Source organism: Orcinus orca, chromosome 12 (assembly GCF_937001465.1).
Source record: "Orcinus orca chromosome 12, mOrcOrc1.1, whole genome shotgun sequence".
In the NCBI taxonomy this organism is placed as follows: domain Eukaryota; kingdom Metazoa; phylum Chordata; class Mammalia; order Artiodactyla; family Delphinidae; genus Orcinus; species Orcinus orca.
In genome coordinates this window covers 32,421,331-32,437,920 of record NC_064570.1, presented here as the reverse complement: position 1 = coordinate 32,437,920, position 16,590 = coordinate 32,421,331, and the positions used below count along the sequence as shown (strand labels likewise).

General features: G+C 39.7%; 1 protein-coding gene and 1 long non-coding RNA gene across 3 annotated transcripts in view; one reads left to right on the top strand and one right to left on the bottom strand.

The window, feature by feature from the left end:
* LOC117196971 (uncharacterized) overlaps nt 1-16,590 on the bottom strand; it is a 60,709-nt gene that overhangs the window by 8,952 nt on the left and 35,167 nt on the right. For both annotated transcript variants that reach the window (XR_004477421.2, XR_007470711.1), the window contains exons 2-3: nt 6,263-6,469; nt 5,403-5,653 (exon numbers count right to left, since the gene is read on the bottom strand). This is a non-coding gene — a long non-coding RNA (uncharacterized LOC117196971). The remainder of the gene's footprint in view (nt 1-5,402; nt 5,654-6,262; nt 6,470-16,590) is intronic.
* LAMA2 (laminin subunit alpha 2) overlaps nt 1-16,590 on the top strand; it is a 607,678-nt gene that overhangs the window by 586,953 nt on the left and 4,135 nt on the right. The window contains exons 57-61 of the mRNA XM_049695645.1: nt 509-621; nt 942-1,131; nt 3,070-3,225; nt 5,770-5,923; nt 8,371-8,501. Of these exons, the coding sequence (XP_049551602.1) occupies nt 509-621; nt 942-1,131; nt 3,070-3,225; nt 5,770-5,923; nt 8,371-8,501 (744 nt within the window). The remainder of the gene's footprint in view (nt 1-508; nt 622-941; nt 1,132-3,069; nt 3,226-5,769; nt 5,924-8,370; nt 8,502-16,590) is intronic.

Genomic DNA, 16,590 nt, shown 5'->3' with positions numbered 1-16,590 from the left:
ATACACCAGCTTGAAAGTCTAAATTCATGGAAACCTTCTAGCACCGATAATTTTCAAGAAAAAGTAAGCCGGTGGGAGAGAGAAATGGGGAGGACAAGAAGGACACATTTTTCTACTCTTGTAACCCAGTGGCAAGCTTGTCATTTTCCCTGTTCAATCTTCTAACGATATAACTCTTCATAAATGAAGTAAAAGTGAGAAGGAAATTCCAGTTTTCTCAGAAATATAAATAATAGATTTCCTTAAAGGATCATGAAAACATGCATTAATCAATGAATATTTTTGAGCACCATTCCTTTGGCAATGCAAAGGTACAGTATAAATAGTAAGTACCTACTATGTAGTAGAGTACAGCGATGAATAAGAGGCAGCTTTCATTTCTAAGGAACTTAAACGAGATTTTGTAAGAACATTAAACTCAAATATAAGAAACCATTAGACAGCAGCATTACATTTTTAAAGAATGGAGTCCAAAATCTGTGTTCCTTCTCTCCTTGGTATTTTACAGGCTCCTTGTGCTGCAGAATCGGAACCAGCTCTCCTGATAGGGAGCAAACAGTTTGGACTTTCGAGAAACAGTCACATTGCAATTGCATTTGATGACACCAAAGTTAAAAACCGGTATGATTTATTCTGAGATATTAGACAAGAACCGATAAATGGAAGTACTCAGTATTTGTTTATTCAAGTTTAATTAACTATATTTATTAATAAATGAGGTGAGCTTTTTTAGTTCACTGAATACTGTAAAGAATAGAATTATATGAATATTTGTCTGAGCCTGAGAAGCCAGTTGAGGAACTCAGCAGACCTAGATAGTCCTCACCTTGGAAAAGGTTTTGCTATCCTTTACGAAAAAGCACCACGATCAGATGCCGCTGTATCCTAGAATAAGAACGTTCTTATTCTTCTGTTTTACTTTGCATACTTTTATTTCACAGTCTCACCATTGAATTTGAAGTGCGAACCGAAGCTGAATCAGGCTTGCTCTTTTACATGGCCCGGATCAATCATGCTGATTTTGCTACAGTTCAGCTGAGAAATGGATTGCCCTACTTCAGTTATGACTTGGGAAGTGGTGACACCAACACCATGATCCCCACCAAAATCAATGATGGCCATTGGCACAAGGTAATAGTCCCCAGGATGTTGGCAGTGCCCTACGAGGGGGTTACTGGGTGGCAGCCATCGGCATTCCCCTGGTGCCAGTATTATCTTGCCAGTGCAGACACTGACTCTGGCGGTACTGGAACGTGGCCGAGGCCAAAAATACAGTAAGTGCCATATACAACTGCCCAACCTAGGAAGACGTGATCAAACCTGGGTAGGTTTATAGTCGACCACTTACATGCCTCATCATGGTGCTATAAGATTCCATCATTGCTGTACATCTGTGGCTCCCAAACATCTGTCCACAAACTAGGGCCAGGCAATTGAAGACATTTCCAGTACTCTAAGTAAGTATTATTATTATTATGGGACAATGGAGTGTGTTAATCATAAAGCTCTACGTATTCAATTGAAAGGAATAATATTTCTTCTAAGATTATATTTTCCTATTTTTAAAGTGCTAAAATAACCTCTCTTTATGAAATAATATTTGACCAGCTTAAAAGCTGGCAACCTAAAATGGGCCCTATGCCTGCGCCTTCCCCCCTCTCCCACCCCATAGTGGTCTGAGCACACCAAGAGTCTGAGAATCTGCTACCTCCCGTTTAAAGGCCTCTGGGGTATCATTTCCACAAACAGTCATTTGGAACAACTTTTTAAACGTTGGCCTTACACCCAGAAGCTAGTACTATTATGGGCACAGAAGGCTCACCTGCCAGCTTACTGTCCTCTTTGGCATGACTGCAAGTAGATAATATACTGCCTGATAAAAACGAAGACTCGGAATTTGTCTCTGCACCTGTGGTAGCCTATCAAGTAAAGCTTCCCTAGGTGGACAAATTAAATGTTTAATTTTTAGAGTAAGATATTATTAGATATTGGATTTTATATATTAACATATTTGGACTTGTCGTATCATATAGAAGGCCAAGGAACCTGAAAAAATACAATATAAATGCAAAGTCAACTAATTTGTTACCTAGAAATAAGAAATTTTCTAGGGAGCCTTATGACTAGCAAATACTTTATGCAGGAGCTCTCATTAAGGTTTATTCTCATCTCTGGCTAATAGCGTAATAAAGATGACACTTGAGAAAAAGACATATTGTTGGGCTACAATGAGGCTGGGATTACGCTAAGTAGCCAAATTAAGGAGGGATTTTATCCTTGCAGGTTTTTAGAAAGTTATTTCCAAAACCAGACTAGATCAGTGTAAAATAAGGTCTTAAATTACTCTAATCCTGATGTAGATTCGTTTTTAAACCATTATTGTACTCCAGCATTTCACAGGGTTACATGCTCCTTTTCCTAAATTCAGACTCAAGGATTTTATGCTCAAGCTAGTCTCCACACTTTTTATTTCACTCTGCCCCAGAAAATAATTCAATCCGCTGCTGTCATTTCAGCCCAGTCAGCCTTCCATCTTCCTCCCTGACTTTGTACTAATCAGCTGCTGCAGAAATGGCAGTGCAGCCCGGATGCACTGCATTCCTGCAGTTCTGCACAAGAAGTGCCTCTTAAGCAGAGGGATGTAGCATATCTGAATTTGTGCTGGGAAGACCAGGCTTTGCTCAATCAAACCAATGAACTTTTGAATTTGGACATGAATTTTGCAGCCCACTTAATTCATGACAGGGCTCTCAATCTGCAAGTTTCCTTACAACAAGCATACCTCTTGATACAGATGCTCCCTTGGCTACTATAGAAGAGTCTTCAATCTAAAACTCACCCAGGAAGATTCTCTCCTCTTTTGGAGATGGTACTCATGGAAAAGACAGACTCTGAGACATTCTGTAAACAGATTTAATTTCACTTATATTATGGGTTTAGCACATATTAGGCCCTCAGTAAGTTGTTTCACTTTTTCCTAAGGAATATCCTAAAAGTTCTTATGCTTTATACTCTGCATATTTGAAATTTATCTATGATTGGTGTTAATGACTCCTCTTCTTTTGGTAGATTAAGATTATTCGAATTAAGCAAGAAGGAATTATTTACGTAGACGGTGCCTCCAACAGAACCATCAGTCCCAAGAAAGCTGATATTCTGGATGTTGTGGGAATGCTGTATATTGGCGGGCTACCCATTAACTACACTACCCGAAGAATTGGTCCAGTGAGTGTCTAATTTGTTTCTTTGTGGCCTAAATAGCTGCCTGAGTCATGAATGTATTTTGAATTATTAGGTCACATTGGCCCATGACCAATTATAGATGAATAGGAAATCATCTTTTCAGAGAAGTGACAAATTTTCTAGACAGATCTGACTATGAGAGGCAATATTACAAAACAGAGTGTGGACCCTGGAGCCAGACTCCCTTGGTTTGAATATGTGCTTAACTCTTAAGTAGCTGTGCAATCCTGAGCAACTTAATTTTTCTTTGAAAAGTTCCCTCTTTTGTAAAATAGCTTAATAATAATAACCAAACAAGCAAGGTTGATGGAAAGATTAAATGAGGTAATATACTTAAAGTGCTTGGAAAAATACCAAGTATACAGAAAGCACTAAGACAACAAGGAAGATGATAATGATGATATTGATGGTATTGTTTCGGGACTAGAGATTAGCAAATATTGAGAGATGCAGTATCTAGAGCAGTGATCCCCAACCTTTTTGGCACCAGGGACGAGTTTTGTGGAAGACAGTTTTTCCACAGACCCGGGGCGGGGAGGTGGAGTGGCACAGGGTTGCTTTGGGATGATTCAAGCACATTACATTTATTGTGCACTTTATTTCTATTATTATTACCTTGTAATATATAATGAAATAATTATACAACTCACCATAATGCAGAATCAGTGGGAGCCCTGAGCTTGTTTTCCTGCAACTAGATGGTCCCATCTGGGGGTGATGGGAGACAGTGACACCCAAAGCGTGTTGCTTATGTCCAGTCTACTCCGTAAGATGCAGCTTCATTGTCACTTGCCACTCACTGTTAGGGCTTTGATGTGAGTCTGCAAACAACTGATTTATTATGGTCTCTGTGCAGTTAGACCTCTCTGCTAATGATAACCTGTATTTGCAGCCGCTCCCCAGTGCTAGCGTCACTGCCTCAGCTCCACCTCAGATCATCAGGCATTAGATTCTCTTAAGGAGCGTGCAACCTAGATCCCTCGCACGCACAGTTTGCAGTAGGGTTCGTGCCCCTATGAGAATCTAATGCCGCCACTGATCTGACAGGAGGCAGAGCTCAGGCAGAAATGCAAGCAGTGGGGAGCGGCTGTAAATACAGATGAAGCTTCACTCACTCTCCCACCCCTCACCTCCTGCTGTGCGGCCCAGTTCCTAACAGGCCACAGACCAGTACCATGGGGATTGGGGCTCCCCGATCTAGAGTACTGTTATCCAATACTGGAGTCAGAATTTAAAGTCCTCACAAATTTTGTAAATCAGTATTCACAAAATAATTTTTTGTCAGACCATGTGTCCTGGTTGGCTTTGGAAAGCACTCTTTTAAGAAGCACAGGGGATGAGTGTTTTTAGCAAATGCACTACACACGAGTGTGGTTCATGTCTATGCTCAAATCAGAACACGTGACGATGCAGCATCGTTCTTCATCAAAGACAATTGTCCATGATGGTTACAGTTCTCAGTATCTGGCTCCTCTTGTGTCTGATCAGTATTACTTCCCCTTCACAGCTATTGGCTGTGCTACGGAGGCCAATCAAAGTGAGAGCCTCTGAACAGAGAGCCGCAAGAGTGATTAACGTGCATCCCTTAACCCAGATGAAATATAATGAAGCAGAGTAGGATTGATTTATTTCTAAAATCCCTAAACTTTGAATGTGTCATGCGAGCTTTCAAGTTTCATGTGTATGTGCATTTTCTTAGGGAAGTATCCACTGCTTTCCTTAGATTTTCATAAGGAAGAAGCACTGAACCGAACCTAATTATCTTTTCAAGTAGAATTTGAACATAGATTGTGAAAAAAATGTATATATAGTAAGGTTAATAAACTGTTACTAGAAACATGAAATAGAAACATAAGAGACTAATTAAAAGTTACAATTTCCATAGGGGCCCAGAGTCTGTCAAACCACTGGTCCCACTAGAGACATAGTGTGCAGTATTTAGAATATCAAAACAATCATATTCCAGGCTAGATACATCCTAGTTCAGCGGTCCCCAACCTTTTTGGCACCAGGGACCAGTTTCGTGGAAGACAATTTTTCCACGGACCGTGGGGCAGGGGAGATGGTCTGGGGATGATTCAAGCGCATTACATTCATCGTGCACTTTATTTCTATTATTATTACATTGTAATATATGATGAAATAATTATACAACTCACCATAATGCTGACAGGAGACGGAGCTCAGGTGGTAATGCGAGCGATGTGGAACAGCTGTAAATACAGATGAAGCTTCGCTCGTTCGCCCGCCCCTCACCTCCTGCTGTGCGGCCCGGTTCCTAACAGGCCAGTCCGCCGCCCGGGGGGGATGCGGACCGCTGTCTTAGTTGCGAAGCACAACACCGGATTCTCTGCACCTGTGCTCTGAAGCCTGGGCTGATGGTGCCGATCCAGGCAGTTTTGGAGATGGCCTAGGACAATCGGCAGATGTTTATACACACAGAACCCCCTACCAATGATTGCATTCCACATAAAGGCAAACTTCTGCTAAAACCCGATATGTGTTTCTTCTGACCTGAATGTTTAGGTGACCTACAGCATTGATGGCTGCATCAGGAATCTTCAGATGGCAGAAGCCCCTGCCGATCTTGAACAGCCAACCTCCAGCTACCGTGTCGGGACGTGTTTTGCAAATGCTCAGAAAGGAACGTATTTTGACGGAACGGGTTTTGCCAAAGCAGGTGAGGTGCTTCCATGTCCTTTCTGTTGAATATTAACTAGGTCCAAATATTGACTTCTTGTTTGTGTGGGAAAATAAAAGTCCCTGGGGTCTGAAACTAGCATCCTTTGTTTAAACCAGAAATAAAAACTTTTAGAAGTAATAAAAAACATGCCGCTTAAAGATTAATACGTCCGATTCTGATAAGAATGAATAGAAGAAATAAAGTAAAAGGCTATCTGGCGAGTTTATTCCATCTCCTTCCCTGGAGATCAATTATAGCAAAATAAATGTAATTCTACAAGAAGGTTCATGTGTTTATATTATGTAATGTATCTACTTTCTAGTTTTCCCCATCTACCTTTCTTTCTGGAGATGAGACAGCATTTTCCTTGCTTCCTCTCTTCAGTTCCTTGCAAGGCTCCATTTCATGCTCTTCCCTCACACACAATGCACACATACTGGTGCCCATTTCTTGCTGATGGAGATGATGACTGGCACCTTTCCCTGACTTTCTTTAAGTATCTCCCCCCGTTCCAGTGAGCATTTTCAGCGCAGGTCTGGATCACTGACAGTGAATGTACAATTTGGAAAGAAAAAATATGAAATCACTTGTACATAATAACAAAAAAATCTGACATTAACATACTCTAAGATAGAATCAGTCCTATGGTTACCATAGGAACATGCATTTGCTGGTTAGAAAAAAATTAATGAGTACATAATATGTAGAAGTTAACATGGGAAACAGAAGTAAATAAGATGTCATTCCCTTCCTTCAAGAACATGCTATCAATAGATAAGATTCTTTATGCTCAGAAATCACAAGAAGACAAGTAAAAAATAACTAGAAACTGTAGAAGACACACAAGCAAGGTTCTGTGGATATTTCAAGGAAACATTAATTTGGGGAAATCAGGAAAGGTTTTATGGAGGAATTGACATTTGAGGTAGGTTTAAAAGATGAGTTGAACACACATGCAAAGGTTGGAGACGGAAGAGCAGGGCCCTCCAACAGGGGATACATGGGAAATTTCCCCTGTGCAGAAGCAGAAAACAGAGAAACACAGGATATGTTAAATATTGAAATGTTGGAGGTTATGTTGAACCCCAAATTCCATGTTCTGTGAAAGCCCAAAGCTTTTCTCAAGTTTTCTGCAAATTCAGATAGCTGGCATTAGCTTCGTCAAACTGATGGCAAGCTTCAGCTTCAACTTCTGCAGTTAACAGATTAACTTACCATCCTGCCTGGGCTTTTTTGGTTCGAGATCAAACTGGACCAGAAAATTAGCCACTTCCCCAGTTTCCAATAACTCCTGCCATCACCTCAACACACAGTGTAATACAATCTATATAAGACTTGGGTGGTCAGAGGAGGTTACATTACTGGAAAATATACGACTTCAATTTAAACCTTTGACACCTTTGTCCTTAAAAGCTTTCCAGCTACCCAGTTTCTGGGGGTTTAATAGCTTCTTCATTCCCCCTATCCTCTGCTGAATGGCTTCATGTTATTTCTCTCTTTTCCTTATCCTCCTTTCAGGAACAGAAACAAAATCATTGTTTTCTTTTGCAGAAAATTCCAGCTTCTTCTACCCTTTATTCTTAAAATCTGCCCTAAGCCCGTCTTTGTCCATTCAAACTCATCAAGGTTCTCAGTAGAAGAAGTCTTTCACATAACAGCTGCCTCCCTTCATTGGAGATAGTTGTGGTTACACATAGCATTTATTTCTTGCTTAATAAATAGGAGACCTGGAAAAAATTTCCATGAGTTTTCCTCTAATATTTCATGCAGGTCTAGTCTAGCCTGATCTTAATGGATCACTTTGTTTCTAAGAAGCATGTCTTAAATACTTGCTAAAAGATTAAGTAAACCAATGAATCAAATATGGAAAATTATAAAGACTTAACTTGATGAACTAGAAAAGTCTATTCATGTCCCAGAATCTTATCCTTCAAAATTGTATTTGTAATTCCTTTCTTTATAAATAAAATGTCTGGGGATATTTGAGCCCTTTCAGATCATCATGGTACCATGTAGAGTGCCCCAGTGAAATTTTACTGAATAATCATTGAAATGCTTGACTTCATCCAGCAACAAGACTTCTGACAATCACACCTGGCTGCGAGATTCTTTGAGTCAATCTTAGTCTGTGTTCATTCATTCATTCAACAAATATATATTCAACCTCCACCATGTGTCAGATACTTTGGTGAGCACAGAAATAAAATGGTGAGCAATATAGGCAAAGTCCTTGCCCTCACAGAATTTATATTCTAGGAAGGAAGGCAGCCAAGAAAATAAGCAATAACTATAAATGGTGGAGGTGTAGGCCATACGAAAGTCTGGAACTTATAGTTGTCTAACACATGAATTGAAAGCTAATAAAACCATGGCATTGTACAAATTTGAATTAACAGTTCCTAAACTCGAATCCACAATTTTTTAAAAATGTTTTCATTTTACAGTTGATGGGTTCAAAGTAGGATTGGACCTTCTTGTAGAATTTGAATTCCGCACAACTAGAACCACTGGAGTTCTTCTGGGAATCAGCAGCCAGAAAATGGATGGAATGGGTATTGAAATGATCGCTGAAAAGGTAAGCATCAGCAGTCTAAGCATTTCTGCTCTCTTCACGATATTGTCGTTTACATGTAGAAAGCTCTATTTTATTTTTAACATCTTTATTGGAGTATAATTGCTTTACAATGGTGTGTTAGTTTCTGCTTTATAACAAAGTGAATCAGCTATATGTATACATATACCCTCATATCTCCTCCCTCTTGCATCTCCCTCCCTCCCACCCTCCCTATCCCACCCCTCTAGGTGGTCACAGCACCGAGCTGATCTCCCTGTGCTATGCGGCTGCTTCCCACTAGCTATCTGTTTTACATTTGGTAGTGTGTATATGTCCATGCTGCTCTCTCACTTCGTCCCAGCTTACCCTTCCCCCTCCCCGTGTCCTCAAGTCCATTCTCTACGTCTGCTCTATTTTGAAGCCCTGCTCTTGTCTTTGTTGGGAGAAAGCTAGATTGGATCTTTTCATCCTTCTGGATTATCTCAATTCTTGTGTGTTTTCAACACACTTATTTTGTAGACCAGTGTAAACTTTAAATGTGCTAATTCTACAGTAAGCCAACTATGCTAATAATGGCCGAAGTGGTTTTGGTTCTCAAGCTAGTTACTGTGTGGTTAAAAGTAAAGTTATTCTCCTCTTTATGAATACATGCTCTATGAAGCTATCAATTCCAGTGGGGAAAAAAAGGGCTTAGATTGTCTAAAATCAGTCTTTGCCTCTTATAACAGGGTAGGCACCTCTCAGAAATGAAGATGTCTAGCTGACATATTGATTGCTCAATTTATTTAAAAGCATCCACATACCATTGCACAATAGAACAAATTTATAATAAAGTTATATTAGTAGAATATAAAGTATTGTGCCGGTTTGCTCACAATGGATAATCTAATTCTAACTGCCTTTTCTGTCCCTACCTGCAGTGAGATAACCAGTTTTCATGTACTTTGTACTATAGGGCACAGGTAAAAAGAAGAAGGCAAAGCAAGCAATTTCACAAGTTTCCTATTTGCCTTTGCAACAGGAATCATACTTCAGCTCTGTTCACATTTCCAATCCTAGGGTGCCGTTGCCTCCCAAGAAGAAAAAACACACACTGACCTAAAATACGCTTTCCTTATCCTCTTCCCTCCTTCCTCTCAGTCTTCAAACCATCCTCAAAGGCAGTAAAGCAAAAAGATCCAGGAGCACAGAGACAAAAAGGGGGAATAAGCAACACTTAATAGTTTTGACAGGAAAAAAAAAGTCTGGAGCTGCCGAAGAGGCAAGAGACTTTTTCTTCCCTCTTTGTTTCCTGGTGGGTGAGGAGAGGGGATTAAGAGCGCTGCTTAAAGGAGCTCCAGAGACGGGCGCGAGCCGCGGCTAACAGCGCGGACCCCAGAGACGGGCATGAGACGCTAAGGCTGCTGCTGCCACCACCAAAAAAGCCTGTGTGCGAGCACAGCTCACTATCCACACCTCCCCTCCCGGGAGCCTGTGCAGCCCGCCACTGCCAGGGTCCCGGGATCCAGGGACAACTTCCCCGGGAGAACGCACGGCGCGCCTCAGGCTGGTGCAATGTCACGCTGGACTCTGCCGCTGCAGGTTCGCCCCGCATCCGTACCCCTCCCTCACCTCGGCATGAGTGAGCCAGAGCTCCCAAATCAGCGGCTCCTTTAACCCCGTCCTGTCTGAGCGAAGAACAGACGCGCTCAGGCGACCTACACGCAGAGGCGGGGCCAAATCCAAAGCTGAGCCCCTGGGAGCTGTGAGAACAAAGAAGAGAAAGGGAAATCTCTCCCAGCAGCCTCAGGAGCAGCGGATTAAATCTCCACAATCAACTTGATGTACCCTGCATCTGCGGAATACCTGAATAGACAACAAATCATCCCAAATTGAGGAGTTGGATTTTGACAGCAAGATTTATTATTTTTTCCCCTTCTTCTCTTTTTGTGAGTGTGTATGTATATGCTTCTGTGTGAGATTTTGTCTGTAGAGCTTTGCTTTCACCATCTGTCCTAGAGTTCTATCCGTTCGTGTTTTTTTTTTTACATTTCTAAAAAAATTTTTTCCTTAATAACTATTTTTTTACTTTAATAACTTTATTTTATTTTACCTTTATTTTATTTTATTTTCTCCTCTTTCTTTCTTTCTACTTTTTCTCCCTTTTATTCTGAGCCGTGTGGATGAAAGGCTCTTGGTGCTGCAGCCAGGAGTCAGTGCTGTGCCTCTGAGGTGGGAGAGCCAACTTCAGGACACTGGTCCACAAGAGACCTCCCAGCTCCACGTAATATCAAACGGCGAAAATCTCCCAGATATCTCCATCTCAACACCAACACCCAGCTTCACTCAACGACCAGCAAGCTACAGTGCTGGACACCCTATGCCAAACAACTAGCAAAACAGGAACACAACCCCACCCATTAGCAGAGAGGCTGCCGAAAATCATAATAAGTCCACAGAAACCCCAAAACACACCACCAGACGTGGACGTACCCACCAGAAAGACAAGATCCAGCCTCATCCACCAGAACACAGGCACTAGTCCCCTCCACCAGGAAGCCTACACAACCTACTGAACCAACTTTAGCCACTGGGGAGAGACACCAAAAACAATGGGAACTATGAACCTGCAGCCTGTGAAAAGGAGACCCCAAACACAGTAAGATAAGCAAAATGAGAAGACAGAAAAACACACAGCAGATGAAGGAGCAAGATAAAAACCCACCAGACCTAACAAATGAAGAGGAAATAGGCAGTGTACCTGAAAAAGAATTCAGAATAATGATAGTAAAGATGATCCAAAATCTTGGAAATAGAATAGAGAAAATGAAAGAAACATTTACCAGGGACCTAGAAGAACTAAAGATGAAACAAGCAACGATGAACAACACAATAAATGAAATTAAAAATACTCTAGAAGGGGTCAATAGCAGAATAACTGAGGCAGAAGAACGGATAAGTTACTTGGAAGGTAAAGTAGTGGAAATAACTACTGCAGAGCAGAATAAAGAAAAAAGAATAAAAAGAACAGAGAACAGTCTCAGAGACTTCCGGGACACCATTAAATGCACCAACATTCGAATTATAGGGGTTCCAGAAGAAGAAGACAAAAAGAAAGGGACTGAGAAAATATTGGAAGAGATTATAGTTGAAAACTTCCCTAATATGGGAAAGGAAATAGTTAATCAAGTCTAGGAAGCACAGAGAGTCCCATACAGGATAAATCCAAGGAGAAACACGTCAAGACACATATTAATCAAACTGTCAAAAATTAAATACAAAGAAAACATATTAAAAGCAGCAAGGGAAAAACAACAAATAACACACAAGGGAATCCCCATAAGGTTAACAGCTGATCTTTCAGCAGAAACTCTGCAAGCCAGAAGGGAGTGGCAGGACATACTGAAAGTGTTGAAGGAGGAAAACCTACAACCAATATTACTCTATCCAGCAAGGATCTCATTCAGATTTGGTGGAGAAATTAAAACCTTTACAGACAAGCAAAAGCTGAGAGAGTTCAGCACCACCATACCAGCTCTACAACAAATGCTAAAGGAACTTCTCTAGGCAAGAAACACAAGAGAAGGAAAAGACCTATAATAACAAACCCAAAACAATTAAGAAAATGGGAATAGGAACATACATATCAATAATTACCTTAAATGTAAATGGATTAAATGCTCCTACCAAAAGACACAGACTGGCTGAATGGATACAAAAAAAAAGACCCATATATATGCTGTCTACAAGAGACCCACTTCAGACCTAGGGACACATAGTAGACTGAAAGTGAGTGGATGGAAAAAGATATTCCATGCAAATGGAAACCAAAAGAAAGCTGGAGTAGCAATTCTCATATCAGACAACATAGACTTTAAAATAAAGACTATTAGAAGAGACAAAGAAGGCCACTACATAATGATCAAGGGATCGATCCAAGAAGAAGATATAACAATTGTAAATATTTATGCACCCAACATAGGAGCACCTCAATACATAAGGCAAATGCTAACAGCCATAAAAGGGGAAATCGACAGTAACACTTTCATAGTAGGGGACTTTAACACCCCACTTTCACCAATGGACAGATCATCCAAAATGAAAATAAATAAGGAAACACAAGCTTTAAATGATACATTAAACAAGATGGACTTAATTGATATTTATAGGACATTCCATCCAAAAACAACAGAATACACATTTTTCTCAAGTGCTCATGGAACATTTCTCCAGGATAGATCATATCTTGGGTTACAAATCAAGCCTTGGTAAATTTAAGAAAATTGAAATTGTATCAAGTATCTTTTCCGACCACAACGCTATGAGACTAGATATCAATTACAGGAAATGATCTGTAAAAAATACAAACACATGGAGGCTAAACAATACACTACTTAATAACGAAGTGATCACTGAAGACATCAAAGAGGAAATCAAAAAATACCGAGAAACAAATGACAATGGAGACACGACGACCCAAAACCTATGGGATGCAGCAAAAGCAGTTCTAAGAGGGAAGTTTATAGCAATAAAATCCTACCTTAAGAAACAGGAAACATCTCAAATAAACAACCTAACCTTGCACCTAAAGCAATTAGAGAAAGAAGAACAAAAAAACCCCAAAGTTAGCAAAAGGAAAGAAATCATAAAGATGAGTTCAGAAAGAAAGGAAAAAGAAATGAAGGAAAGGATAGCAAAGATCAATAAAACTAAAAGCTGGTTCTTTGAGAAGATAAACAAAATTGATAAACCATTAGCCAGACTCATCAAGAAAGAAAGGGAGAAGACTCAAATCAATAGAATTAGAAATGAAAAAGGAGAAGTAACAACTGACACTGCAGAAATACAAATCATCCTAAGAGACTACTACAAGCAATTCTATGCCAATCAAATGGACAACCTGGAAGAAATGGACAAATTCTTAGAAATGCACAACCTGCCAAGACTGAATCAGGAAGAAATAGAAAATACGAACAGACCAATCACAAGCACTGAAATGGAAACTGTGATTAAAAATCTTCCAACAAACAAAAGCCCAGGACCAGATGGCTTCACAGGCGAATTCTATCAAACATTTAGAGAAGAGCTAACATCTATCCTTCTCAAACTCTTCCAAAATATAGTAGAGGGAGGAACACTCCCAAACTCATTCTATGAGGCCACTATCACCCTGATACCAAAACCAGAAAGGATGTCACAAAAAAGAAAACTACAGGCCAATATCACTGATGAACACAGATACAAAACTCCTCAACAAAATACTAGCAAACAGAATCCAACAACACATTAAAAGGATCATACACCATGATCAAGTGGGGTTTATTCCAGGAATGCAAGGATTCTTCAATACACACAAATCAATCAACGTGATACACCATATTAACAAATTGAAGGAGAAAAACCATATGGTCATCTCAATAGATGCAGAGAAAGCTTTTGACAAAATTCAACACCCCTTTATGATAAAAACCTGCAGAAAGTAGGCATAGAGGGAACTTTCCTCAACATAATAAAGGCCATATATGACAAACCCACAGCAAACATAGTCCTCAATGGTGAAAAACTGAAAGCATTTCCACTAAGATCAGGAACAGGACAAGGTTGGCCACTCTCACCACTCTTATTCAACATAGTTTTGGAAGTTTTAGCCACAGCAATCAGAGAAGAAAAGGAAATAAAAGGAATCCAAATCAGAAAAGAAGAAGTAAAGCTGTCATTGTTTGCAGATGACATGATACTACACATAGAGAATCCTAAAGATGCTACCAGAAAACTACTAGAGCTAATCAATGAATTTGGTAAAGTAGCAGGATACAGAATTAATGCACAGAAATCTCTGGCATTCCTATACACTAATGATGAAAAATCTGAAAGTGAAATCAAGAAAACACTCCCATTTACCATTGCAACGAAAAGAATAAAATATCTAGGAATAAACCTACCTAAGAAGACAAAAGACCTGTATGCAGAAAATTATAAGACACTGATGAAAGAAATTAAAGATGATACAAATAGATGGAGAGATATACCATGTTCTTGGATTGGAAGAATCAACATTGTGAAAATAACTCTACTACCCGAAGCAATCTACAGATTCAGTGCAATCCCTATCAAACTACCAATGGCATTTTTCACAGAACTAGAACGAAAAATTTCACAATTTGTATGGAAACACAAAAGACCCCGAATAGCCAAAGCAATCTTGAGAACGAAAAACGGAGCTGGAGGAATCAGGCTCCCTGACTTCAGACTATACTACAAAGCTACAGTAATCAAGACAGTATGGTCCTGGCACAAAAACAGAAATATAGATCAATGGAACAGGATAGAAAGCCCAGAGATAAACCCACACAAATATGGTCACCTTATCTTTGATAAAGGAGGCTGAATGTACAGTGGAGAAAGGACAGCCTCTTCAATAAGTGGTGCTGGGAAAACTGGACAGGTACATGTAAAACTATGAGATTAGATCACTCCCTAACACCATACACAAAAATAAGCTCAAAATGGATTAAAGACCTAAATGTAAGGCCAGAAACTATCAAACTCTTAGAGGAAAACATAGGCAGAACACTCTATGACATAAATCACAGCAAGATCCTTTTTGACCCACCTCCTAGAGAAATGGAAATAAAAACAAAAATAAACAAATGGGACCTAATGAAACTTCAAAGCTTTGGCACAGCAAAGGAAACCATAAACAAGACCAAAAGACAACCCTTAGAATGGGAGAAAATATTTGCAAATGAAGCCACTGACAAAGGATTAATCTCCAAAATTTACAAGCAGCTCATGCAGCTCAATAAGAAAAAAAAAAAAGAACCCAATCCAAAAATGGGCAGAAGACCTAAATAGACATTTCTCTGAAGAAGATATACAGACTGCCAACAAACACATGAAAGAATGCTCAACATCATTAATCATTAGAGAAATGCAAATCAAAACTACAATGAGATATCATCTCACACCAGTCAGAATGGCCATCATCAAAAAATCTACAAACAATAAATGCTGGCGAGGGTGTGGAGAAAAGGGAACACTCTTGCGCTGCTGGTGGGAATGTGAATTGGTACAGCCACTATGGAGAACAGTATGGAGGTTCCTTAAAAAACTACAAATAGAACTACCATATGACCCAGCAATCCCACTACTGGGCATATACCCTGAGAAAACCATAATTCAAAAAGAGTCATGTACCAAAATGTTCATTGCAGCTCTATTTACAATAGCCAGGAGATGGAAACAACGTAAGTGTCCATCATCGGATGAATGGGTAAAGAAGATGTGGCACATATATACAATGGAATATTACTCAGCCATAAAAAGAAACGAAACTGAGCTATTTATAATGAGGTCGATGGACCTAGAGTCTGTCATACAAATACCGTACGCTAACACATATATATGGAATTTAAGAAAAAAAAATGTCATTAAAACCCTAGGGGTAAGACAGGAATAAAGACACAGACCTACTAGAGAATGGACTTGAGGATATGGGGAGGGGGAAGGGTAAGCTATGACAAAGTGAGAGAGTGGCATGGACATATATACACTACCAAACGTAAGGTAGATAGCTAGTGGGAAGCAGCGGCATAGCACAGGAGATCAGCTCGGTGCTTTGTGACCACCTAGAGGGGTGGGATAGGGAGGGTGGGTGGGAGGGAGACGCAAGAGGGAAGAGATGTGGGAACATATGTATATGTATAACTGATTCACTTTGTTATAAAGCAGAAACTAACACACCATTGTAAAGCAATTATACTCCAATAAAGATGTAAAAAAAAAATAATAATAGTTTTGCCAGATTTTCAACACACAGTTTCAATGCATCTTGTCAGTGTTGCTCTTCACCTGATTATAACCACAGTTCTCTGCAACTTGTCAGGGTGTCGAGTTCCATCACAATGCATATGGATTTCTCACCAAGCTCTTTTTATATGCCAAATTCCCTTGTTACAAATTTCACCGAATATAGCAAAATCTTAACTAATATTTACATCACTGTATAGTTTACAAACTTTTCACCTATTTACTTGCACTTTTAATCTTCTTTTTAAAACCCCTATTTCTTTTCTTTTACCTTGTCAAATGTTTTGCCAAACTGACTGTTTTTAATGTTTCAATGTTTCTT